General features: G+C 44.8%; 1 protein-coding gene across 1 annotated transcript in view; it reads left to right on the forward strand.

The window, feature by feature from the left end:
- The window catches only part of TENM3 (teneurin transmembrane protein 3), a 571,505-nt gene that overhangs the window by 402,012 nt on the left and 142,036 nt on the right, over positions 1-27,457 (forward strand). The window contains exon 4 of the mRNA XM_081084077.1: positions 11,420-11,657. Within this exon, the coding sequence (XP_080940203.1) occupies positions 11,420-11,657 (238 nt within the window). The remainder of the gene's footprint in view (positions 1-11,419; positions 11,658-27,457) is intronic.

A 27,457-nucleotide genomic window follows, 5' to 3' on the forward strand; every position in this document is an offset into this window, starting at 1 on the left:
GGCATGTGAGATGAACTATGCACTTTTGAGCAGCAACCATAGAAGCCAAAATATCCTCCAAGAGAACCTATTGCCATTCAAGAGAAGTTACCTTTTAAATAAAACAAGCAAAGCAGCTGTTATCCAATAACAAAAAAGAACCCTCCTATATAATAGAAGCGTAGTATGCAAATTGTTCCCTCGACCCGAAGGTCCGGGGGTTTGACCAGGGGGTGGGGCCAGCTGGGGCAAGGGAGGGAGGGAGGCCCTGGCCGGAGGTGATGACAGGCAGCCAGCAGCCACTAGGGACCCAACCAGTGCACGAATTTCGTGCACTGGGCCTCTAGTCGCAGAGATAATCCATATGAAATGAGAAAGAGATGAGTAAGTTTGCAGTCTATGTAATTTCACATTACGTATATTAGCAACTTCGAAGAAATGTTTAAGTAACTGAAGAATATGCTCTTCTAGTCTTCTGGGCCTCTTGCTGCTGTGTATTGAGATTTCTCAGTCTCGCTTTTTGGTCATTGAACTACTTACATATTTAAGCATTCTGGATCTTTCTGGTGCCACCTCACTGAGTTTCCTACATCTCTTTCCTAATTTCCTGGTCACCTCTACAGTTGTGTCTAATAATGTACTGTTTAAACCATCCAATACATTTCTAATTTCAGTGGCTGCATTTTTCCTATTTTTACACATTTTACTTTTTTTCATAACTACCACATATTTTTCTTAATGCTTTATTCTTCTGTTATTAACCATTTGTATGCCATAAGCGTCCACAGACGCAAGCAGAGGACCTTTTTGAATTAAATTCAAAATATTATGGCGGTTAACTGGTTAAATTGTTTAAGTCCTTAATTCTAAACATGCTTGTAGTTTTATCTGATTAGATAAAAATTCCTGCTGTTTATTTTGTATGTAGCGTTTGGCTCCGTGTGGGTGGTTTCCTCTTAAGCTTTGTAATTTTGGATTGTAATCACATTGAAGGCCGTGTTTTGTCTGTGGGAATCCTATGTGACTTGGGTTCAGCACAGAGTCTGTTACAGAAGGTTTGCGTTTGCTTCTGCCAGGTGACTGGGAAGGAGCATTGCTGATCCAGGACCACTTTTTTAAAGCATTTTTTTATATTGGTTTCAGAGAGAGGAAGGACGAGGGAGAGAGAGAGAGAAACATCCATGATGAGAGAGAATCATTGATTGGCTGCCTCCTGCACATCCCCTACTGGGGATCAAGGCCACAACCCAGGCCTGTGCCCTTGACCGGGAATGGAGGTTCACCTATGACCTCCTGGTTCGTAGGTGGACACTCAACCACTGAGCCACACCGACCTGCACAGGGACCACTTTTTATACTAATTGCTTGGCTGGGGGTTTCCAGAATTTCTTGATGGTATAAGTTTCAACCTCATACTCCCAGGGAAGCCCAGGCCAGTGTTTAACATTTTCAAGAGTTGGTTGTTCTCAGCGAGAGCTGAAGACAACACAGCAAGATTCCTGTTTGCTCCAGCTGCCATGAGAAGATTTTTTTAAGTCTATTCTTAGACTGAGAGTATAGCACCTCATGTAGGGGGTCTCAGCAACAACTGAGGCCTTCTCTCCGATTTCATCAGTAAATTGTTGCAGAGCTGGCCGATCTCCTCCGGGAAACTGCAGTGTCGGCTCCCAGGCTCTCAACACTTTTCTCTCCCCTCGGTTTCTGGCCAATCCTTTCTCCCCAGTTCAGTTGTTTTAACCTGAAGTTTGTAAGCTCTGCTGTTGGGCTGGAATTGTTGGCTGTTTTGTTCATGGCTATATCCTTAGTGCCTGGAACAGAGCCTGGCACATGTTAGACACTCCATAGATATACTAAATGCAAGTAATCTAAAAGGTATGTATTATCTTCTACCCAGCAGTTCTGGGTATTTTTTAAAATATATTTTATTGATTTTTTTTTATTTTTTTATTTTTTTTTTTTACAGAGAGGAAGGGAGAGGGATAGAGAGTTAGAAACTTCGATGAGAGAGAAACATCGATCAGCTGCCTCCTGCACACCCCCTACTGGGGATGTGCCCACAACCAAGGTACATGCCCTTGACTGGAATCGAATCTGGGACCCCTCTATCCACTGAGCCAAACCAGTCAGGGCAGTTCTGGGTATTTTATAGCAACAAGTTGCTAGGTAATCTAGGTTACCACATTGCTTGAAATAGAGTACAATGGACTCTCAGAGAAAAAAGAGAATACAAAGATTTAAAGACGCACTTTGATGATTTCTTCTAATCTTCAAAGAATGGCCCTAGAGAAACTGAACCAAATTCTCACTAACTCAGTAAGTATAGCAAATGACTCCGTCTGTGCTCACTCACGTAATGTCCTCCAGTCAGCTCCCGTCTTCCTTTCCCAGCTCTAAGGCTAATCATACCCCAGTGTCTTTATGTAAATAGCCTTACAGTCAATCGTCTGATGATGGTGATAAGAAGGATATTGTTTACTTACATGGGTTTTACGGTTTTAAAGCACATTTTTAAAAATTTTCATTTGATTTGTATGCAGCTATCTGAAATGTCTGTGGCAGGTAGTGGGTGGTGAACATTTTTACACGGTGACCTGCAGAGGTACGTCAGTGGGCAGTTCATTTCCAAATATGTGGCTTGTGTGAGAATCACTAGATAAAATAACGAACCAGAGGAGTAGGTTTATGTAAAAGAGACTTTCTGTGTGACGTGAGGTCTTTCTCTCCCAATTCCCATGACACCACCACAGGTGGTTATCTTACTAATACAGGATTTGGGAGGGCAGGTGGGAACGGAGAAGAGAAGGCACTCTGACTGTCTAAATAGTTTGCTCTACTAGGAACTCACCTGAGTTGCAGTCTTACTGAAATCACCTATTTCCTTAACTCAGACTCTCCCCATTTTTAAGGAAAATGCCCGCTACTTAATTTCTTCCTTCATAAGGAAGTCATGGCAACTAATGGTCTGCAATACATATGATATTTTCTGGGCAAAGGAGACGTTTCTATATTTAATTTACTATTTTTGGTGTCATAAAGTTTTTGAATGTATAACACATCCTTCCTGATAAATCCTGAAATGTACCCGGAGGAAGGAGGCTTTGTTAAATTACCGTTAGCAAATCCAGGAAAGCGCCTTCCTGCGTGAGATCGCTGAGCTCATTGATAATGGAACAAAAGATGAAGCCGAACCCCAAATTGAGGTTGGGATTTTCAGGATCAAAAGCTGGCTACGACTCATCCTTGGACATTGAGACCATCCACTGCAAGCTCTGGCCACTCTAGTCAAAACTGTTAACCGGTGCTTGTTGGCGCCAATTCAATGTCAACAGATTCCCCAAGAAGGAAACTTTATTCAGTGCAAAACAGCTCAGTTGTAATACAGCACAGCTGTGAGACAGAGCTGCCACCGGCCCCTCTGTGGCTACACAGCTCTGCTCAGCTCCTTGCTGGTCTGCATGGCCCTGCGCTGCTCTGCGGACACATCGTAGGGGTCCAGCCCAGCCAGGGGAAAGCAGTCTGCAGAGAAAGTGGTTTCCAGAGCCAGAGGGGAGCTGGCTTATCTGGACAAAAGTCCCCACCCTTGGCCCTTGATGGGTCCATCCTCATTTAAATGAGGACTCCAAATACTCAAACTTTTTTTTAGAAGAGTTTGTATTTTATTGATTTTTTTACAGAGGGAAAGGGAGAGGGATAGAGAGTTAGAAGCATCGATGAGAGAGAAACATTGATCAGCTGCCTCCTGCACACTCCCTACTGGGGATGTGCCCGCAACCAAGGTACATGCCCTTGACCGGAATCGAACCTGGGACCCTTCAGTCCGCAGGCTGACGCTCTATCCACTGAGCCAAACCCGCTAGGGCCAAATACTCAAACTTTTGATTGGTCCAAAAGGCACTGTTCTGATTGGTCAGAATAGAGCTGCTCTTGTTGATCAGAGCTGTGGGGCTCTGATTGGACAGAGAAAGCCTCAGCCCTAGTGGTTGAAATAGGGCCCCAGGAACGCCTTCCTAAGGGCTGGCTCAGATGGCAGGGGCACTGCAGGCAGGCCTAGGTGCCGAGGCCGGCGGTCCGGGCAGGCTTTTCCCTGTGTGCAGTTTGGGCGCCAGGCCCCTGGGCAGCAATGGCTGCGAGGCTCTGCTTTTTCACACATTTGAGCCCAGGTGGCCACCTTTCTTGGTAGGTGTCTTCTTTCTCGGGGTTCTCAAAACCAACGTGATAGTGACGTGCACAACACGAGGAGCTTTATAGGTTTTGTTTTGGCGACTGTCTCGAGGGAGAGGTGAGTTTTGAAAAAAACTTACATTTTAAAAAACTTACATTTTGTTGAGACGGGTAGGAGGGCAGACAGGTAAAGGTGTGGCCAGGAAGTGAAGTGAGGATGCGTCCATTTCATGATACAGAAGCAAAGACTTCAACCCACCTCTGCTCATCACCCCGTCCATGGCTGTGGCTCCTAAATGTGTCTAGTTCTGGAGCTGAGCTTATTTATTCAGCTGGCAGTGATGTGAGTGCTTAAATCACCTGCTGTAATTTTTGTTCCGTTCGTCAAATACAAACAACTGTTAGTATCCAAGACGAGGCACGGATGACTGTTCTGTTCGGTAAAGTTAGAAATGTTTCTGTTCTTTTGTGTTTCTCTCCGCCTCCCCCTTCCCCCTCCCCCTCCTGCCCCCCTCCAACCCCCTCTCTCCATCTCCCATTTGTCTTTTGTTGGCAGATTTGACTCAAACTGCAGGCAGTTCTTTCCCCGCAGCCCAGGTCCCCGCCCCTAGCTTCTGCTCCCTTCCGGGTTAGAGCACTTCTTCCCTGGGGACCTTGGCAGCCAGCGCACAACTGCCTCCAGGGACTGCGGTCCAGGGAGCACAGAGAGGGAAGGGAGTGGGCCAAGGAGCAGTGGTTGTAGCCATGGTGACACCTGCTCAGAGCCAGGGCCAGCCCCTTCTCCTCACCCCTCATCCCCCTCTCACCTGCCAACCCGGCGTGAGCGGAGGCCCGCACACCAGGCCCGCACACCAGCGCACCCACACTCACGGGACCACGGCGGTGTTTTGATCTGCCTGCAGGTATCATTTCCCCCCCAGCTTTCCTGTTTGAAAGCCCATTTCCACTCTGCTCCCCAGAGACCACAGCCCAAGGCCGCACATCAGACAGGAGCTGCACTGCACACACTGGAAGCTGCCAGGGGTGACTGTTCGTTTAAAAAGTCAAACCAGCAAATATGCCCAATACATTACAAAACCAGGGGTCCCCCCCTTTTTTTTTTCTTGACGCGATCCTGCGGTCATACCAGGCGGGAGAGACAGACCAGCGTCGGGATTATGCGATCAGATTCCTCTTCTGTGGGAACCGGCAGGACCTTGGTTTAATTTTTATCCCTGCGACCTTTCTGATTCTTGTTTGCTTGCCTGTTAAAGGGAAATCACTTGCTCCGCAGACCTATCTGATTGTGTTACTTCCTGCGATGGGTCTTCAGTTGCTTCGCTTTGCCTCACCACGTGCCGGTATCTTCCCGCCATTGATACATTCCCACTCAGCACTTACTGTGCGCCAGGCTCCATCTCTCCTGCCTCCTTTCCATAAGCACCATCAAGACTCCATCAGAGGGAAGGTAGGGGAGGGTGGGAGTACCGGGGAGAGATCAACCAAAGGACTTGTATGCATGCATATAGGCCTAACCAACGGACACAGACACCAGGGGGGTGAGGGCATGAGTGCGGGGGGAGGGAAATGGGGGGTAAGGACACATATGTAATACCTTAATCCATAAAGAAATCAAAAGTCAAAAAAATGAATAAAACAGTGGAATGTATAAAAAACGAAATGGGGCTCCTGGAGATGGGGAGCTTATCAACACCGTACCCCACTGAAAAGTAAGCATCCCATATTCATTGTCCTTTGTCCCCATGGCACCTTTTACCTCCCTGACTCAGCAGCAGACTTGTTAGGAACCGTGTCAAAAGTTTCATTCCTTCCCTGCAGGGTCAGTCAACACTGCCTGCATTTGCTAGGAGTTGGGGTTTATAAGTCACTTAAACTGGAATGTACCCCATTAGCCAACAGCCCTGTTGTGGTCTAATAGCTGACACACTTACTGAGTGTGTACTGTGATCCAAGTTGGTACCCCATGCGGCTAGGGTCAGGGGACAGCCTTAATGACACTGTTCAAAAACTGAATTGTTTGATGGTGAAGGGCTGAGCAGAATAACCAGTAGCTTGTCTGATATTTATTAATTTTTGCTCAATTTATCAAATAAAAGCAAGCAACCATTAGACTGTCGTGAAAGTTACGTGAGCAGTAGGAACTTGAAAAAGAAAGACTGAACCGAGTAAAGACACTGGTTGGGTACGATACGTAATTGCTAGTAAGCATTGTGCCAACATTTTTACTTTAAAAACAGAAAGGCAGGGAAAAATATTTTGAAAAAAGAACCTGCACCTCTTCTAAAATATTTAATTTGGAGAATTTCTAATCATAAGCTTTAAAATACAAGTTCAAGGCTTAGTGAAGGTCCTGAGAAACCCAAGGAAACTGAAGTGAGAATCCTTGCCTTTCAGACTCTAAGAATTTGGTTGGGGCCCAGCCAGTGTGGCTCAATGAATGAGCATCAGCCCAGGAGGTCACAGTTCGATTCCTGGTCAGGGCACATGCCAAGGTTTCAGGCTCAACCCCCAGTAGGGGGCGTGCAGGAGGCAGCCGATCAATGATTCTCAATCATAGATGTTTCTACCTATCCCTCGCCCTTCCTCTCTCTCAAAAAAAAAAAAAAATCAATAAAAATATTATTTTTTCCAAAAATAATTTATTTGGGGAAATAAGACATGTTTGTAATTAATTGCTTTACAATCAAAGACAGTTTGGGCAGCCCTAACCAATTTGGCTCAGTGGATAGAGCGTCAGCCTGCGGACTGAAGGGTCCCAGGTTTGATTCCGGTCAGGGGCTTGTACCTTGGTTGCAGGCACATCCCCAGTAGGAGGTGTGCAGGAGGCAGCTGATCAATGTTTCTCTCTCATCGATGTTTCTAACTCTCTATCTCTCTCCCTTCCTCTCCGTAAAAAATAAAAAATATATTTAAAAAAATAATAAAGACAGTAGGGGCAGGCTCCAATTTTCACCACGTCAGCCTCTCTTCACTGACTTCTTCACAAATCACCCTTCACTCAACAAGTAATTTATCCTTGTGTGGTCTTTAGGGGGTTCTGAAGTGAAGTGAACGTGAACCTGGCCCGTGGAGACTCTAGCAGGGGACATGCAACCCCTAAGATGAGTTGTAATACCGAGGGGAGGGTGGAGAGAGCCGAGAGAAAAAGGGACAGCTAAAGTGAACCTCAGAGCCCTCGCCGGTTTGGTTCAGTGGATAGAGCGTCGGCCTGTGGACTGAAGGGTCCTGGGTTTGATTCTGGTCAAGGGCACATACCTTGATTGCAGGTTCCCCGGCCCTGGTCGGGGTGCATGCCGGAGGCAACCAATCGATGTGTCTCTCTCACACCAGTCTTTATCTCTGTCTCTCCCTCTCCCTTCCACTCTCTCCAAATATCAATGGAAAAATATGCCCGGGTGAAGATTAACAAAAGTAAAATAAGTGTCAGAGAAGCGATCACTGACCTCAGCTGGAAGAGAACCGGAAGGCTGTCATCTTAGAGTTTGCAATGCATGGGATTTGGGTAGAGAAAGGAGAAGGAACATGTCTTTCTGGTGAGAAGCTACTAAGCAGCAATGGGGGCATCAGGCTTGACTTGAACAAAGATACGTAAGAGGATTCATGGGAAAACTTTTTGCAAAAATATGTTTGGGGCTCTCTTTGAGCAAGTATACCACTCACCTTTAGAGTTCACCGGAGGTGTCTGAGGCCCTAGGGAACCAGAGTAAAATGACATGTGGAGAGCTACGTTTCGGGAGCATTAAACCTGGTGACTGCGATGTGCCTGTCCCATCTGTGGCTCAGCCATTGCATCCCAGTTTTCTTCTCCCGTCAGCGCAAAGCCTGAGTCGATGGCTTAGCTTACAGCAAAGCCTGCAGCTAATGGTTAGGTTGTTCCCGTGTGGATTTGCCCGCCTGTGTTAGACTCCGAGGGCCGGTCTCCCAGGCTAGTCCCTGCTTTCTGTCTCCTCGTGTCAGTGTGGAACCTCCGTCATAAAACTTTCCCTGGGTGTTCAGTTGTTCTTCGTATGAGGACTTGAGAATTTTCTCTCCGTTCTCAGTGCCAGTAATAGTTAGACTTTTCTGAGCAAACTCTTGTATCTTGAAAACACTCCGCATTATGTAACTGGTCTTGTTTTTCTCTTTGTTTTGACAACTAGATAATTTAGAGCCAGATTTGTATCCTACTTTAAAAATACATAGAACTACACAGCCTGGATGTTGTCCGCTAACCTCACATCTGGCTTTATCTTATCTTTCAGTTTTCTGTTATTCTGTCTTCCTTTTTGGCTCCGTTCAGTCTTATTTTTCTCCTGTGTGAACCTACTCTGTCTTGAATTCGTTGGTGTAGATAAGCACATACTCAGCCAGTTTTAGGTCCTAATGAGTCCAAAACTCGAGGGTAGCGCTGACCGCCAGCCGAGGCCGCGGGCCTTGCGTCTGTCTGTGGGCTGCTGCAGAAGTTACATTTCTGGCCATTCAGCTCCTCCACTCAGACGCTGCCCTTACTCTGTTCCGTCAGAGTTTAGATTGGCCCGCGCTTTCATTACCTGGATTTGTTTTGCTGGTAGGTCTCCTGATGATGTAGCCGAGGACCCAGCGGACAGGACACACTGAGCTGAAATAGCCCGGACACGCAGCTGGAAAGAGCGTGGGTCTTTGCAGGGTGCCTTGTACATGCTACGTTCCCAGACAGTGCAGGTGCCGAATGGACGAGGGAACCTAGAGGAGGCCACAGTGGCACTAACTGTTTTTGAAACCTTACATGGAAGCTTTTTCTCCCTGTTTATCTTTTTATTTGCTTTAAGATTCAGAATCTTGAGTTCAGCCTGTTGAAATATTTGATGATGATAATATACCTTAAAATCACTTAATTTTCAGTAACAATCTGAACATTCACAATGCCTGCCCATCGACACCGTGCTTTCACCTGTTACGAAGAGCATGTCCTTGGAACCCAGAGACCTGATGTATGTATGCAGGGTGGCTGGGTGAATCGATGAATGAATGAGTGTATGTCATTGAATCCTTAGATTGCACGAATAGCTCGATGGGGCGGTGTTATTTCCATCTTACAGATGAGGAAGCTGAGGCCCCCAGTCATGATGCTGACAGAGTTAGAAATTAACATGGCAATGTGACCGCTGCTACACAGCTTTCCTTTATGTGGTGTAATACCTTATTTATAATTTATTCTACATAGAGTATCCCCCCCAAAATGCGCACACACACACTTTGAATAATTATAAAGGAGGTGTTTATTAAAATACAGTTCATTCTCAAAATTGACCTGTCAGCTATTAAAGTGTGTATAGGAAAACCCGTGCCAGTAGCCAGGGGAAGGAAGGCCTGTTGCGCGAATCTTCATGCAACGGGCTTCTAGTGTATTTTATAATACCACTCTTTCATGGCACCATGCTTAAAAACACGGGAGTCATCTCACCCAACCCTCTTCTTCTTTTTAGACACAATCTCAGTACTTTTCCCTGTTTCCATTCCATTGACACCAACCTGGTCTAGGCCCCAGTAACTGTAGCTTATTCTGTCATCCAACAAGCAGCTTGGAATGTCCCTTAACGACACACACAGGCACGGATGCTGGGGCGGCAGAGCTAGTTAATTACTCTGTGTACCTGAGCAATAAATCTTCTATGAATTTTAAACTGTTAGTTTCATTTTTTCTAACACCGCTAAACTATGTGCTATTTTAACTCTGCCGTTTCCCCCAAAGGCTAATTTCAATTTAACTGAGGTTTAGACACATAATTTTTCATGAGCACCAAAGCAATGGACTGGGCCAGATTTCTCTCGTGTCTAGTATGGGGATCTTCATGAATAGAGACTGGGCGAGGAAGCTGCTTTTTTCGTATATTTAGGTGATATCTCTGGCCCTCACTTCAAGAGTAAGAAATTATTACTTGTTAAATGATGTGAAATGGATTATTTGAGACCAATCGGAGCACGCAGTAATTACTGATATTATATGCTAGGGGAGGGCTTATTTTAATTGGTGTCCCCTGTAAAGAGGTTTAGTAATATATAGTTAGACTATTATATATCATGTGTTCATTTCATGTGACCAGAATTATAGTGCTTGGCTGTCTAATTTGGCTTCATCACTGCTGGCGTTCACATTGTAGATGAAAGATAGTCCCTATGTTTCCTATTCCCTTTTAATATGTGCATTTATATTAATAGCGTGGTTTAATACATCACTTTAAAATTATATTGCCCTTTGAACTACATTTAGTAAAAAATTGACATCTTTGTGTGTGGAACCATAATAAGTTTAGCATGAAATGAAGGAGTCCTCTGTCTGCTTACTAAAATGTAGTCTTTGTGAATCCTGGCATTTCCAAAGCTGGGTAGGTAATGAGGTTGAAAAGTATGGCTCAGAATCTGCAAACGTTCACTTACGACATCTTAGCTTTAGGGGACCCTTTTCTGGTTACAACCTAACGTATTTATATTTGGAAGTTGTCTGGATCTTTCCTGATTCTGGTTTAGGACAAAATTTTTGTACCACTGACATAGGGGCGCACCCCACTCTGGTCACCTGGGACTGACTCCGCACGCCGTTCTGCCGCGGTGCCGCCGTGAAATTGGCACGTCTGCTGTGTGTTCCAATGAGTGTAACGGTCATTAAGTCTGCGAGTGTTCTGACGTGGTGGTCAGATGTGATTCTGTTAAATATCCATGAAGCAGCATCTGCTTCCCAGAGTGACCTTCTGCTGAAGAACCCTCGGCGTCTCCGAGCGGATCGCGCGCAGACCTGCCGCGTCCGGGACGCACTAAAGCAGGTCTGCCTGCCGCTGTCGAGCCGCGAGCTTGGCATAATTTATTGCCGTTAAATAACTCTTAAAAAACCGCCATCAAATAATTATAGAGATTATACGCATTTCGCAAACCTTTGTGTTCTACCGAAACTACCCATTTAATTTCAGGCTTGGTTTGTTTAAATAAGGCTGGAATCAAAAGGCGCATTAGGGGAGCTGTCATGTGCTTTCTGTAGGTGTTAATAAAACCAGATGAAAAAACAAAGTCTGAAGCAAATTAGAACCAAAAGCAATTTTGCCATCTGTTGTATATTAATCAGAACTCTGTGTATCAAGGGTAAAGCCGCTCTTAGAGAATGTCGCCGAACACCCACTTAATAGAATAATATGCAAATGTATTAGGTTACGGATTCACAGGCAGGTTTTCATTCTAACTCGCGCAGCAGATCCCCAGCAAGGGGCAGCGCGTGTCGGTGTGGCTGTCCGCGGACACATAGGTAACGGGTGTCCTTTTCCATTTCCAGAGCAACCTGCCAACAGCCAAGGCCAGTCCACCCTGCAGCCGCTGCCCCCGCCCCACAAGCAGCACGCGGCCCAGCACCACCCGTCCATCACCTCCCTCAACAGAAACTCCCTGACGAACAGGAGGAACCAGAGTCCGGCCCCGCCGGCTGCGCTGCCCGCCGAGCTGCAAACCACACCCGAGTCCGTCCAGCTGCAGGACAGCTGGGTCCTTGGCAGTAATGTCCCACTGGAAAGCAGGTAACTCCTCCGGGCTCGGGGCGTCAGCACACGTTTCAGTTCAGCACGCCCAGCCTTTTCCGTAGGAAGAGGAACTGAGCAAACTTAGTACGCTGTTTGCTCTTTTCGAAGAGTGGTTCCCGGTGATGGCTGAGTTTTTTATGGCTGGGCCAATGAACTCCCCTTACTACCGTTTTTTGTGGGGTTTTTCTTGTTCTCAAATCATCGCACGTGTTTAGACAAGGACGGAGATGTAAAATGGGATTCAGGCTCTGTGAACACGGCCAGCGTCTACCTGGCACTAGACAGCCCTACTTTCCCCGCTGGGCTGCGTCCGTTACATCGGAAACTCATAGTGGACGCCCACGTGCGGTACTTGAGCACAAGTCAGGTGACCGTTAGGGCATTTTCGTTTCGTGCAGGATGGGAGGGGTGGGACCGGCTCTCCATCTTTCTTCCCTGAACCACCGCGTTCACCCCTAGACAGGGCCTTTGGAGTCCTTCCTGAGGATGCGCGTTCCAGCGCCCTTTCTGAAACTCACCCTCGGGTGTAACCAGGCGACTAGCCACCTGTCACCTACGGAGTCGTTCCGCCCACTTCTGCGTGACGCGATTTTCCAGTGGAGTCATATAAGTGAATATGGATAATTGCGTTGTAGTTGATATTAATTGTGTTGACAAATATTTTTGAAATATGTCCAGTTGAGTCGCCAGAAGCATGTTTAATTTCAGGGGTGTTCTATGTAGCACAGGAGACTCAAAACTTCTAGTGTCAGTAGGAGGGTTGCTGTTCCTTAAGGCCATGTCTTAGAGTGGAGAGATCTGGAATAATTTTGCAGAAAGATACGCTGTGTTCTTGTTATTCCTCATGTTATACTAATGAATTTTGGTTGGTAAAAAGTCAGGAAAGAAAGTAGCCCTTCAGAGTACAACCCATTGTGGCTGTATGGGAAATCGTAGCTGATATCTCTGTATTCAGAAATCACTCTGGGGGTGATAGCAAAGCAATACTACTTGAAATTCCACTTCAGAGCAATACAGTTATTGAACCATCAATGGAATTGCATCTTAGGTTTTATGAGTTGACATAGGTGGAAAGCCTACCCGATGATATTATCTCATATATGTATAAAAAAAATAATGAATCTAAAAATTGTCTATCGTGCTAAAAATGTTCATTTGTAGTATGGCTTTGTTTTCTCATTTTTAATGTTCACCTTATAACTATTGCTAATCAAAAGGTGTGGCATTTCTGCCCTGGATGGTTTGGCTCAGTGGATAGAGCATCGGCCTGTGGACTGAAGAGTCCTGGGTTCAATTCTGGCCAAGGGCATGTACCTTGGTTGCAGGTTCCCGGCCCCGGTGGGGGCATGCGGGAGGCAGCCAATGGGTGTACCTCTCTCATATCGGTGTTTCTCTGTCTCTCCCTCTCCCTTCCGCTCTCTCTAAAAATCAATGGAAAAAATGTCCTCAGGTGAGGATTAAAAAGAAAAAAAGATGTGGCATTTTAGCCCTGGCCAGTTTCTCAGTGGTTAGAGTGTCAGCCCACAGGCTGAAGGGTCGCTGGTTCGATTCCCGGTCAAGGTCATGTGCCTCGGTTGTGGGTTTGCTCCCCGTTCCTGGTCAGGGCATGTGCAGGAGGCAACCAATGGACGTTTCTCTCTCTCATCCCCCTCATCCTTCCCATCCACTCCGTCTGAAAATCAATAGAAAAATTATCCTGGGGTGAGGATTAAAAAAGAGAGGTGGCATTTGAGCTTGCAGGCACCGAGTGGCACCAGCGGGAGCAGGGCGCGGCTGGCGCTCCCGCACTGACACAGCCGAGCTGCGGCTTCCTTCCTCGTCTCGCTTGGTTGGAACTCCTGAGAGGAGGAACCAGCCTCACTTCTCATCGATTTTTTCCTTTTTTAGTTAAGGTTCCCCATTGAGCAGGAGTCTCAGGCTCCGTTTCAGCTACATGAACAACTCTATCTCCACTGTGTCTGCCTTTAACAAGTTGTTAATCTACTGTAGCGTTTCATCTTTGGCAATTATTTCTATTATTTCTACATACTCATCTTACTGATTCTCGCTGTTCTGAAACTGCCCTTTAAAAATATAAGCTATAAAGTATGAAATTCTTTATATAGCTAAGAACCTCTGTGTCTTTCTCTTTGGCTCCTCCCCTTTTCTCCTGTCAGCGTATATCGATCGCGGTTGGTCACAGATTGGCGTGTAATAAATCCAGGAAAATTGCAGTTCTGTGTGGACGGTCGGTTTATGTAAATTGGAGAGAAGACATAAAATAGTTCCTTCCTTGTCCTCTCTGGTTTAGCATAGCTTTCATTTCGATTTATTTAAAAAGCAGGGTTTTTTTATTTATTTAAAAAGCAGGGTACGCGTGCACCTATAAGAGGAATAGGACCGTTTCTTGCATCCATAAAAATGTGTATGTCCTTTCTCTGATGAGTCTAACATTTGTTGCTGCTGGAGACCATCGATACCACTGTATTGCACATTTCTACTCAGAAAATAGACTAGTGCTGGTCTGTATTCTTGGTGAGTTTCAGATCCCCTGCAATCACAGGAAGAGGCAAACAAGCATTTGCAGTTGATAAACATATCTTTGGTGCCTCATCATCCATCGCCTACAAATAACAATCAGTGCCCAGATATACAGTGACTACTCGTGTGGAATTTTCCTCACAATTCCTTTCCTTTGAGCTGAGTATTCCTTATACCTTCTGTAGTTCACCTGCAGGCCTTTTAATAGCTGCCTCAGGGCATAATCGCAGCTACGCCCAGACTCCAGGCGGCTGAGGGAGGCTTAGACTTGACCCCCACAGCACAGCACTTAAAGGTGTAGCTCAGTAACTCTCATCCGAAGCCCTGACCTTCAGCAATTGTGAAGTTAATTGCCTGCGGGGTCCTCGCTTGTGGATGTGAATTAAGTAGCCTAGTGGTTCCCTATTAGATGTTAACAAAACCGTTCGTTTGTAGCCGTTTAATAAAACATTTATTAACGTCTTGTTTTATTATAAAGTGTACTTTGGCATTGATAGTTCATTAGTTATGTTCCCATAGCTTTTTACCTTGTAGTTCAGTAATGCTTTGCTAATTACTAATGTATGAAATTGCATATGAAATGACCTTTTTATTATTGCATGTTTAATTTAAATATTGAGATGTCCTGGGCGGTTTTAACGTGAAATCAATGGCTGCATCTTTAAAAACAAATAAAATCCCTAACCAGAAGTATAACGTACTAAACTGATAGTCCCTTTTCCCCTGACTTTAATCTTCACTCCAAATGGTTCTAGACAAGAGCGAGACAATCCTAGGAGCGTCAGGGCCGGCTCAGCCTCGCCAATCAGAAGCGTAGGCAGCACCCTGCCATGAGGCAGCACAGCGCCAGGGGAGCGCGCTCCCCATTGAAAAACTACCTCCACCCACGTGCTGATGGCCAGCTGCCTGCTGCAGGTGCTGAGTAGTAGGAGTCTCCGTGACTGAAGATACTCAGTAAAATGTTCCAGGGAGGGCCCCCACTGACTGCCGGGTTCATGTCCCAGCATCAGGAAGGGTTCAGGAATCTGGAAAAGGGGCTGTGCACAGATGACATAGGAATCCAGAGATTAATAAAGAGTCTGGAGACGAGATTTAATTTTGAAAGGCATTGGGGGTCAGAGGACCTTCAGCTAAAGGAACTGAAGACTCCGGCCTTGTCTAGGACCCTTGCTTTTATTCACACAACTTGTCCTAAGGCAAGGTGGAGATGATACACTCCAAAGGGTAAGGTTTCAAAGGGTACAGAAGCATTGTCAGTTTGGGGGAATAGCCTACAGCTGTTCAGGTGTTTGGCCAGTAGGAGGCAACAACATGTAGATGAAGATGCCCTTTAACTGTCTGGCAGCCACAATCAGTTTGTAGGAAGGAACCCTACGTCTGCTAATTTTGTTCTTGAAACGAAAAAAACACACCTTCAGATTATCATGAAAGGCAACTCCCATAGCCTTGAAGCGTGTCCTTAGCGGAGGTCGGAAGAGTTTGGAGGGAATCACGCAGTCTCCCTTCAGTCAGAGGGGAGAGGCCCGCATCTCAGGCATTTCCGGCGTAGGCCGCTTTTGAGCGTGATGAAGGCACCGCCCGGTAGAGCAGGCGTGTTCCTTTGTTTCATTGAAGTGAACCAGCTTGCCTGTAATAGCAATGAAGACACCAAGAAAGTATGCATTAGTCATTACGCTAGAGGCCTAACTGCTTTTTTAAAGAGTTAATTTTAAGAAATTTCCTTAGCCTGTTTGGCTCAGTGGATAGAGCATCGGCCTGCGGACTGAAGGGTACGATTCTGGCCAAGGGCATTTACCTCGGTTGCAGGCTCTTCCCTGGCCCTGGTCGGGGCTCTTGCAGGAGGCAACCAATCGATGTGTTTCTCTCACACCGATATTTCTGTCTTTCCCTCTCTCTGCCACTCTCCAAAAAAATCAATGCAAAGTTATCCTCGGGTGAGCGTTAGAAAAGAAAGAAATTGCAAATACTGTACACTCTGATCATGGTTGGTCTTGGATAACCAGCAATCTGTATGAAATATTCATATGATGACCTTGATATCCATGTGACAGAGGGAAGTGGATTCTTAACTACTCCTAACACATCTCTAGTCACTGAGAACAGGATCAGAGTGGACAGCCATGGGTCTTAGCGTAGGACTTCGGCCATAGCCACTGAGGATTTAATCCGGTCTTTCCTGAGTGGGATCTATTCATGTTGGGTACTTCTCCTTCTCAGTAACTGTTCTGTGAGATTTCTTTTATGCTTTTACTCTTCACTCACATTGTCTGTGAAAATGAGTTCCAGTCCTTTTTCTTAAATGTGTGTGTTTTATCTCTACTTAACGTCATTCCTACATGGTAGTTTTACCTTTTCCTAGAATTAAATTTTATCCATTTTTAAAACTGTGGTGTGTTTTTTTTCCTCTGAAATTTCATCCTCTGGCTTCATTACCGATTCACATGGACCCTGTTGGAGGTAATTGCTTATCTCTTCCTGGCTTCTTTGTTGTGCCTTGACATGCTGCTGCCGATTTCATGTCTTTCTCCTTTAATTTCAAGCCTGTTTTCTACCCCATAAGATTAAATTCTGGGACATGCAATTAACCAACTGAGCTTAATAAATCTCACTTGGTAACCCTCTGATTCTGCTTTGAGTCCGTTTATGATTTCTTAGCATCTCACCCGTAGTCTGAACCACTGAAAACACCACCGGAAGTCATTGTGTACCGATGACATCCTGCACTAATATAATACCGCTTCTTTCCCGTCCTCGAGTGCTAGGAAAAGCTTCGGTCTGGGGACAGACAGATCTGGGTTCAAATCGCACCACCCTACTCGCTATGTAACCTTGGGCAGAGGGCTCATACATTTTTATCTTGTGTTTTTCCCCCCATAAAATGGGCTTGATCACACGTCACAAAGATTTTATAAGGATATATTGAAATGTCATGTAAAATACCTGGCCCTTTAGTTTCTTTTCCTTATTCCTCTTCTATGCTGCACATTTAAAAGTGTGATCATTGATTTAGTGTTTGTAAAGTTAAATGACAGCTATCGAGAACTTGTGTGTTGACTAATTTTTGTGAGAAATAGCCGTTTCAGCTACGGAGGTAGGTATCTTTGAATTGTGAGAAGAATCACCTATTATCAGTTTAATTGGAGCGACATCCTAGAGGAGATAACGTGGGAAGTACAGACAGGATCTGTTTCGGAAACACGTCACTGGAATACCACGGGAAGGAATTATCTGCAGTGGTGGTGGGAGGGGTACTTCCTAAAGTGAAACCTGAAGGCACGCACCCGCTCAGCAGGTGTTTATGAAGTCTCCCGGGGACCACCGTGAAAACGCAAGTTCATTGCTGAGGGCGGGAGAAGGAGGGAAGGCTTTTCAGAAAGATGGACTCCCCAAGATTGGAATTAACCGTAGAGATTATCTAACCTTTTTCATTCTTCTGAGGGCCCTTTGAGACTTAGCACTCTGGGCCTGTGGGTCCGGCTTTTTGAGATGCCACCCAGTTCCGAGGTTGTACAGTATCTGCTGGAATCTGGCTGATTTCTCTGATGCACTAGCAAACAAATGCTAAGCTGTTGCATTTTCACATTTTTTAATAAACAAGGACCAAACCCATTAAAATACCACGTTTTGCATACTCCTTTCAGATGACCATCATTATTCTTGGCAACAAAATCCTGTGTTGCTGGGAATATTTCCATCCATGAGTTTTCACACTGCTCTCTCTGCACTAAGACTTTCTTTAGAGAAGCAGTGCTTTCTCACTCATTCCTGAACACTGCCTTTACCTTGAAGGGGCAGATGAATACAACAATTGTTAAAATATATATTCTCGGTAGCTACTACTGCAGCTGCTTGTCATCGCAGTAAAGGTCAGCAAGTTTGGAGCCTTCTCCTTTTTAGTTATTTAACTCATTTTTTAGGTTTATAACTCTTTTGGGTACTTTGCCCTGAGCTCACTGGGTAACATTGATATGGTTAAACAAGATTTTCAAATTAGTGCAAAATGCATCCCTAAGTCTTACAAAGAATCTTGTGCTTCATCACACACAAGCTGCACAAGCCACGGGTGGGGTCTTACTGACAACTCCAGCACCTGGAGACCTCTTCTCTCAGGACACCTCCTGCCACGCGAGACCTCGCAACAAAAGGCTGCGTGTCCTCAGTGCATTAAATTATAAAAGCTAACATCTCTTATGTTTTAGGTAAGCGATAAAGACAAATACAAGTGTGTTCTACACACGTGCTAAGGTACATTCCTCACATAGAAACTACAACTCCTTTAGGTAACTGGTTAAAGACGTAAGTCTGGGGGCAAAACAGACCTGGCTCTGTCTCTGTGCCAGCTCTGGCACATTGCGGCTCAGTTTCCTCATCTTAAAATAGTAGATTTTACACACACGCACACGCACACGCACGACGTTGTGATGTTTAAATTAGATAATACAGGGTCAGGGTGTCCCCCAAAAATGTATATGCACTTTGAATGATTACAAAGTCAATGTTTATTAACATACAGTTCATTTTCAAAATTTAAAAGAATCTACAAAAGTGAATAATTTTTTTGTCAGTGCCTGTTTTCAAACTGATGAGTGTTCTGGTCCAGGCATTGCTAGTAATGCGAAGCAATGGAATTGCAAACATCAAGAATCTTTTCGTTTGGTATTTGTGTGCCCTCAATTCATAGACTGTTGCCAGTTTGGCTGTAAATTTTATCTTTTATTTTTTGTCCCCATAAAAAAAAGTCTAGTGGCCCTTTAGGGTAAATTTCCTTGGTTCTAAGCTTAGTCTGGCTTCACCCATTATTTCAAATCAGTTAAACCTGAACAGGAATGAAAATTAAGTGAGTTGCTAGCTGTTAAAGTGTGTATACATTTTATTGGGAAATCCTATATTTTATTTGCACACAGAAAACAGGTGATTAATAAGCCTTATTTAAACCACTTCTTGCTCTTTGGACTGGTTTTCTGTTTTGATTTGTTAACTACTGTTCACTAACTCTCATCTGATTGGCCGAGATGGACAGCTCCAAAGTCTCTTACAACCTTGATATTGTTTTATTCGTCATAAATGGCACATCTACACCCAAAATTCTTCTCTTCATCTAGTCCACACTTCTGTCTCAAATTTACAGAAAGAACTTTGCTGAGTACTTTGAACCATGGATGGCCATCGATAATTAAATGAACTAATAGTTAAATATAGTAAGTCGTGTTCAAACAGCACATAGGCATTTTAGGATATTCCTTTTCATTTCCATTTTAATTGTAATATATTTTTAGTATGCAATAGCTACCAACAGGAGGTGTAATTGATATCGTAAAACATGTAAGAAAATGTCTAATACAGACTCGTGCACTTGATGCCGTGGCTCCCCCACCAAAATAACTAAAACGTGAGGCAAAGGCTGTTACACTATTTTAGCCTTCTTAATAATAGTAAAAAACAATCTTCATATTTTTCAGAATTAATATTGTTTAGTTGTTGTTCAGTTCTTAATGCTCCCAAACAAATTCTGTGACATGATTTGGTGCTTGGTTCTAGACACCTCTAAGTTAAAATAAGCCATGATAACAATAGCTTGCTTCTTTTTGTAGCCCTGTATGTTTTATACAGCCCTGGTTATGCTTGTAAGGGATTCCCTAAAGTGTATCTCCCACAAACTGCCTGAATAGTCTCTAGAATTTTGCTTCCCAGTTGCCGGACATCAATGAACACATATTGCTGTGCAGGCCATGAGCGTATCTGTGTATTTAACATAATTACAGATTGATACAGAGGCCGTTGCTAAAATGTACAATTACTCACTCATTTATATTGCAATTGTTTGAGTAAACAATTAAAACAATTTTTGTCTCAAATCACCTTTAGTTCAACCGCTGATCGCTCATATTAATTCAGGCACCAGCAGTGAAATGTGTCTTGTTTATAAGCTTTTCATTTAAGACATCTTTCGTGCCGGGATCACCTCCTAGCATGGAAGTTGTCCAAAGATAATAGCACCTCAGTTGAGAAGGGTAATAGATTGGAGATCGCCACATGCTCTCGGCATGAAGGGGCCGTTTATCAGGCTCACTAACTCGCTGTGTCCCAGCTAGAATCATTACACATTTCCCCTTTTGTTTCCACATCAGAATATATAATCTGCATCCTAATGTTGATGACTCACTTGGGGGTGTTTCGCTTCCTTACTTAGGATATTTTTCTTCAAAATGCATACCATAATTACTGTAAAAGTTATAAAAGAAGAGTCTTTTTAATTAGTCTTTTTAATTAGTAAGAGTCTCAAATCTTTTTACCATTCAGGGATGCATAGGATATTACTTTCTGAAAAAGATTTTCAATTAAATGTATTGTAATACATGTATTCCTTTATATTAGAAGCAAAACAACCCACCCATTTTGGTTTTTTGTGTGCTTTTTTTCTTTTTTCTTTTTTTAATGCACCCATTTTGAACAAGCCCCAGCCAGTTCTTAGAAAATGTGTGCCCACGTGCACATAAACCTTTTCTGGACTCATCCTATTTTAAAAACAGCAGAAATTAAATTATCAAAATGCAAAGAGAAAAATATTGAAGTATAGGTAAATTATATCATTTCTTAAGTGTTTTAGCATTTTATCCGTTCTTTTTTTTAAAATATATATTTTTATTGATTTTAGAGAAGAAGAGAGAGATCGAAATGCCACTGATGAGAGGGAATCATTGATTGGCTGCCTCCTGCACGTTGGATGGAGCCCGCAACCCAGGCCTGAGCCCATGACCCGAATGGAGCCTGGGACCCTTCGGTCCGCAGGCTAATGCTCTATCCACTGAGCCAAACCAGCCAGGGCTTTTCCGTTCTTGAGACAGGCCTTTTCAGTTGCTAGATTCCATTTGCTAATTTTTGTTCTTGGTTATAACTTTTGTCAAGTACAGCGGCCAGCGCAGTGGTTGTTGAAGGACTTAAGTAAAGACGGTCCCAGAACTTCTTATTTTCCGCATTCGAGTTCAGTGCTCGGTGAGGCCCCCCTGCTCCCACCCCCGAGGCATGTTCTAAAATAATATCTACAGGAGGAAAGAAAAAAACTTCCTCGTTAACTGTGATAATGAGGATTCAATGTGGGTGTATTTTTTTTTCAATTTTGCTGTATTTCTGCTCCCTCAGAAGCTCGATAAGAGAATTGTTTCCTGTCGTTGCTGGGTAGGTCTGAGACTACCACCTCTGCAGCCTTGTCAGGGTGTGGAAGTGCCTCCCTGTCGCCCTCGCGGGGGGCTTCGCCTCGATTGTCTCTGCTTTGTTCTCGGCACCTTAAAGCAGGAGCAGAGTTAAGGGGAAGGGAAGTTGTGCAGAAAAATACTTTTCTTTTCCTTCCCTTCAAAGCAGCAGATGTGAAAAGGGGTAAGGAGGGTGTGTGTGTGTGTGTGTGTGTGTGTGTGTGTGTGTGTGTGCAGTGCTTTTAAAATATTTAGAACTGAGGTTTCCAGAAGTCTCTGCTAATAGTAAAGGGAATGAGTAGAGGCTCTTTCTTGCCTGGATACATTTTAATACAAGTAATAAATTGAAGCAAAGTTTTTAGAGGAAATAAAAGAGTATATAAAAGCTACTTCAGCCAGAAAGGGGAAGGGAGGAGAAACGGTGTGGTCTGTGTGAAGACAGGTGAAACCTTGGGAAGCTGTAGGTGATAGACGTCGATGTGCTCACAACCCAAGCGTTAAGTTTGAAGGGAAAAGCAAGAGAACCCCCTGAAGAAGGTACTTGTGGAATGCGAGCGTGTGTTGGCGAGTGTTAGAAGCACATGGAAATGTAGCTACAAACACAGGGAAGGAGAACTGAAGGAGAACTGGTGTCCCGTTTAGAGATAAAGGCCAGTAAATATGGTAGATCAGTGATTTTCAACCTTTTCCATCTCCTGGCACATAAACTAATTGCTAAATTTCTGCAGCATGCCAAAACCATATTTTTACCGATCTGACAAAAAGCAGTTATAATTTTGATTCATTCACACTGGGTGGTTATTGTTGTGTTGGCTGTTGTCATTAGATATATTATTGATTTCAGAGAGGAAGGGAAAGCGAGAGAGAGACAGAAACATCAATGATGAGAGAAAATCATTGATCGGCTGCCTCTGGCACGTCCCCTACTGGGGATCAAGCCTGCAACCCAGACATGTGCCCTTGGCTGGAATGGAACCTGGGACCCTTCAGTCCACAGGCCGACGCTCTATCCACTGAGCCATACCGGCTAGGGCATGTTGTCATTGTTTTGTTTGACAGTCTGAATAGTTAGGTATTGTATGTCTTAAACATTCTTGGTTGAAAATCGAGGTGGTAGATGTTTGAAGACAGCAATGAGATTAGGAAGGGTGAGGAAACGGATTTCTTAGCAAACAGGTAGAGTTCAAAGGGAGGCACAGTAAAGGGGATAGTGGAGGTGAAAATGAAGAGCGAAGTGACATAAAACAGCGGAGACCGTCGAAGCCGTGTGATTCTGAAGTCAGGCGGATTGAGCTTCGTGCAGCAGAAATCCCATTTGTCCTAAATTGATGCCTGGCAGTGAGCTGCCAGCAGTGCCTTGCGAAGCAGGGCCCTTGCATTGATTTTCCCATTTGTTACAGTCTCGATGCACATCTTGAAGTGCAGTGGAAGCTGAGATGCTCACATGCCCGGTCCTCACTACAGTGCTCCTCAAAGTGGGGTCCCTGGGCCAGGTCCCCCAAACCTTCCATTTCAACAAGGCTCCCAAGGAGTCACGATGTGGGCTCACATTTGAGAACCACTGGTTTTACCAGTGGAATGGGTGTGGAGTACATTCCCCTCATATTGAACCCAAGTTCACCAGGCTCTGCCTAGACCTGCAGTTCCACAGCCAGCCTGGTGGGCCTGGTCCCAAGTCAGGGACCACAGCCAGCCTGGAGGACTGGTCCCGGACCATGGACTACTCTGGATCCTGCTGTAACACACGGCATGGGCGAGGTCGTGGCTGGGAATCCCTTTGCCGTCTTAGGCAGATGCTGGTGTACCTGGGCTGCTCCCCGAGCGTTCACCGCAGCCTCTGCCGTCTCTCGGCTCAGGAACGTGCGGGACTTTGCCAGCCTCCTGGACAGATGGAGGCTTCTTCCCGACGGCAGGTATGTAAGCACAGTAGGCGGCCACACGAGGTGTCTCGGGTGTCTGTTGAGAATCAGTTGCTGAAAGGGAAGGCAAACAAACGAACCCCGCCTGGACGGAGAGCAGGGAATCCTCTGTAGGGGCTCAGGCTTTCTTTCTTTCATTTTCTGCCTATTTAGCTGCCAGGAATTTTGTATTTCCTGGTCTCATTGTCTAAAGCACATCGTTGAAATGAGCTGCTTTTCCAGCCATTTAATTAGTTATAAACACATTGCTAAATAAGCATCAAACGGATGAGCCAGTTGGCTGTGGAATTTAAAACTCAGACTTTGATAGTGAAAATCCGAAGACGGTGACCATGCGGTAGAGGGGTTCAACATGCCGGGACAGTAGTTAATATCCTCTTTTCCGGGAGAGCTTTTTAAAAAATATATACTGACAAATATTTGGGGCTGTTGTAACTCATGCAGTCCTTAGTAACATACTCTCCATTATAGACCAGTAGTTAAATGAGTGGTGATGGGCAATATTGAAGGAAGATGACACACAGTTATTGTTTGGTGTGTATTTTGACAAATTTTAAAATGTATTTTATCCTGAAGTGCATTCTAGGCACGCCATCTTTTGTTTTGGAACGACCGAGTGCCTAAAACTCTTTTGAACTCATAGTTAATTTTAGCCTTCAGATACTCCAAGGTAAATGGAATCCACGAGTGTGGGATTCGTTTCCTTTGGGTCTGAAAATGACATTTTGGAAGCGTCGTTTGAAGTGGAGGAAACCTTGTGAGACCTTTAATAAGCCTCTTCAGTCCAGGAAGGTATGTTTTGCCTGGAGGGAAAGGAGCCCATCCCTGAAAATATTTTAGCTCTTAAGTCAGAACTTTGGATTCTGGAAACGCTGGATTTGACCAAATCTAGCCCATCTTCCTTCTCGTTGGCACCATTGTCTTTGAAATCAGAGCATCTGATCTGAAGCAAACAGTCTATGCTCTAAGTTAAATATTGATTGATTTGCCTAGAAACACAGGTAGAATGAAGGACGTCAAGAGATTTTATTGAAGCAGTTCAGGTGTAGTTTGGGGTAAATTACTCTGTCTGTTCAATGAAGAACATAAGAAGGGGGAAGCATCAGTATTTCCTGTGCTGTAGGGCCTTCCCCCTTGTGCGGTGTAACAGGCGACTTACAATAGGAGTATTTACGCAGGGGTCTGCATGGCACTAATAGAGGCTCCCAGTGTGCCTCAGGGACAGAAACTGGACGCTGTGACTATTACACTCTTTTTATTCTAAGTATTTGCTTTGTAATCTCTAAGGTGTTTAACACTATAGAGAACATCGAAGAAACAAGCTTCTTTTCCATGAAGGTAACCAATTATGAAGTTAAACTAATTAGAAGTTCAGCAGTAACACACTGTCCGCTGACTTTTCCTTCCTGTCCTAACGTCCCATTGAGGACGTGACTCGGGCCACTTCGGATCGTGCTGTGTAGCACGTTGTCCAGGGTGCCTTTCACTTTGATCCATATAATTTCTGATTTATTAAACCATGTTAACCTCCCGAACAAAACATCACTATTAACCCATTGTTTCCTGGTTACAATATAATTATATATTAGAATGTGTTTAATTTTGTACTTGATGTTAGGATCTTTTTAAATGAGCACCGATATGTTGATATTATGTCTAATATACTATAGGAAGACACATTTAAATTTACCGCCAAAAATCTGATTATTTTTCTACCAAATATTTTATGACTGTAAGTTTATGATTATTACTTTGAAAGACAAAAGTCAATCAAAAGTGAAGAATTACTCAGAAACAAACCATATCTGCCAAGAGAAAGAGCTGGAAAAAAAAAACACAAAAAAACAAATTCTAAGAGGCCTGAGCATAGAGGAAACAGATGTTATGACTGGACTCACAGACGCAATTCCGTGTCCTGGGCACGTCCAGTGTATGAAACGTGACATTGCATTTGAGAGAAGATGAAAGTTCGCAATGGAAATGTTAGTCTTGCCTCTTCTCTGCCAAGTAGACAAAAAGAGGAAGCTGAGAACCCAGACCTCCTCCAGCCCAGCTAGAAAAAGACACAGAAAAGAGAAGAAATGCTGGAGAGGAGAGGATGCACGATTCTCACAGTGGGACAGGCTGGATGCGGGGCGGGAGGAGGGCGGCCGATGGAGGGGTCAGACAGTCACCCCTGCGCCTCAGGGACAGACTCACTCACAGTGGCCCGGTGGTGGGAGGGGGCAGCAGGACGGATGAGCAGCTCCGGTCTGTGTCCTACAGTTTGAATTTGTGACACGACCCATACAAAGCTGCATCGGAGAATCGTTAGAAACATAGCAAGGCGGGAGCCCAAATGCAAAGGTTGGTCTGGAGGCTGATCCCCGAAGAAACAGGCCTCCGACTCTGGAAGAAGAACAGCAGCTGTCAGTGGGGCGCAGTGTGGAGCCGTCCTGCCCGTGCATGTTTCTGTGGCACCGTGAATGCCACGGGCCCACGGCCTCGTCCGCTGGCCGGTGCTGTTAATAGCATCCCCGGCAGATCCCAAGCCACCCAGCAGCTGTTAATGTTCAGTGACCTCCTGCCCTGCTGCCTTTGGGCTTTGGAATTGATTTTCCTCATCTGGGTGTCTGATCGCCTGCCATGGAGTGAGCCTCCGGTTCCCCACCGGGGGGAGGGGAGGGCGGGGGGTGATCACCAAGGCCCTGGAGGCTGGCGGCACGCGGGCATCATTCGGGGCTTCAGAGCAGAGCCTGCCCCGCTGCTCTGTGTCATCTGTCGCCGCCGCTGCTCTATCACACGATACAACGGCAGATAGTCTCACCGGATTCACGGTTTTCATTCCCAAAGATGGTCTTAGAAGTGAAGGAAATTTGGGCCTTTATTCTGTAAACCTTGTGTGGGTGCCCGGTCACAACCATAGGTGTCTGATTGTCATTTTTGCAGAATTTTTCATAAATGGGAAGCATAGTCCCAAGGCTGGAGGACCTGGCCGGGGTCACGGGATGGGGACAGGCCACAGATGGATGTGCCTTATAAAGAATTAGGGATCGAATCATTTTCTCATGCACTGTGTCATGTTCCCGCAGCTGGGTGTCAGTGTTAATGGATCTGTTCCCTCATGAAGTATCTGGGGAGGTCTAGATGCCAGCTAAGCAGCGTGGTGGCCCATGAACGGTGAAGGAGAAGTCCTGGGCTTGGAGACAGGCAGTCGTCACAAGACGCACCTGCCAGTGCTGTGGTGCTGTCTGTGTTGCAGTGGGAAGAAAAACATGGTTGACTTTGGAGAGAAGACACCCTGTCTGAATCTAGGAAATCACACCATTCCCCCAACTATGAAGGCAGATGTTCTCTTCTGTAGGAACATGCGGACGTGGACCTTTCCCACCACACTAGCGTGTGTCTGAGTGGCCTTCACGTGTATTTTTATGCATCTATTGTGAGGGCTGATTTTACCCAAAGAAGTTGTTCTCACAGGCGTGACACCCTTTTTTTATGATGAGTTTCAAAGACACATCAATTTAAACAATCTTTACAAATTCTTTCTGTACTCCCTCACTAGAAAGCCACCTGGAAATATTGAAGACAGTGAATTTAAAATACAGTGCATTGGTGAGTTGGCTCGTCTTTCAATGCCTCATCATGTCTCTGTATTTATGAAGGACACACAGCTGCCAGGCACTGACCTCAAGGCCCCGGAGATGGGTGGGCACTAGAGCAAGGGGAAGTGTACCTCTGCCATGGAAACTCAGTGGCCAAAATATGTCTCTTGCAACAACACAAGTAAATTTGTGTATAAATAAGTTAGAAACTCTTTTAAGATAAAGCAGTCTTCAGTTCCACTAATCCTGATGAACTAGAGGCCAGATGCACAAAATTCGTGCAAGGGGCTCGGTCCTCACAGCCGCTGTGGCTTGCCTCGGCCCTCACAGCCCGGCTTCATCCAGAAGGTCATTTGGCTGTCCAGTCTAATTAGCAAATTATGCTTTTATTATTATAGATAGTGGATTTTTTAATATTATGTCTTTATTTTCGACAATATCTCATAGTTGCATTTTGCTCTAACAAAAGTAATTTCACAGTAACTCAAGCCTAAGTCTTGAAAGAGTGCTTTGCCATGATCGCCAAAGCAGATGAGCATCTGGTACTAATTCCACAAACTTCAGGAGTTGAAACAGAGATGTCT

This window comes from Myotis nattereri (assembly GCF_964212035.1).
Source record: "Myotis nattereri genome assembly, chromosome: 2".
NCBI classification, from domain to species: domain Eukaryota; kingdom Metazoa; phylum Chordata; class Mammalia; order Chiroptera; family Vespertilionidae; genus Myotis; species Myotis nattereri.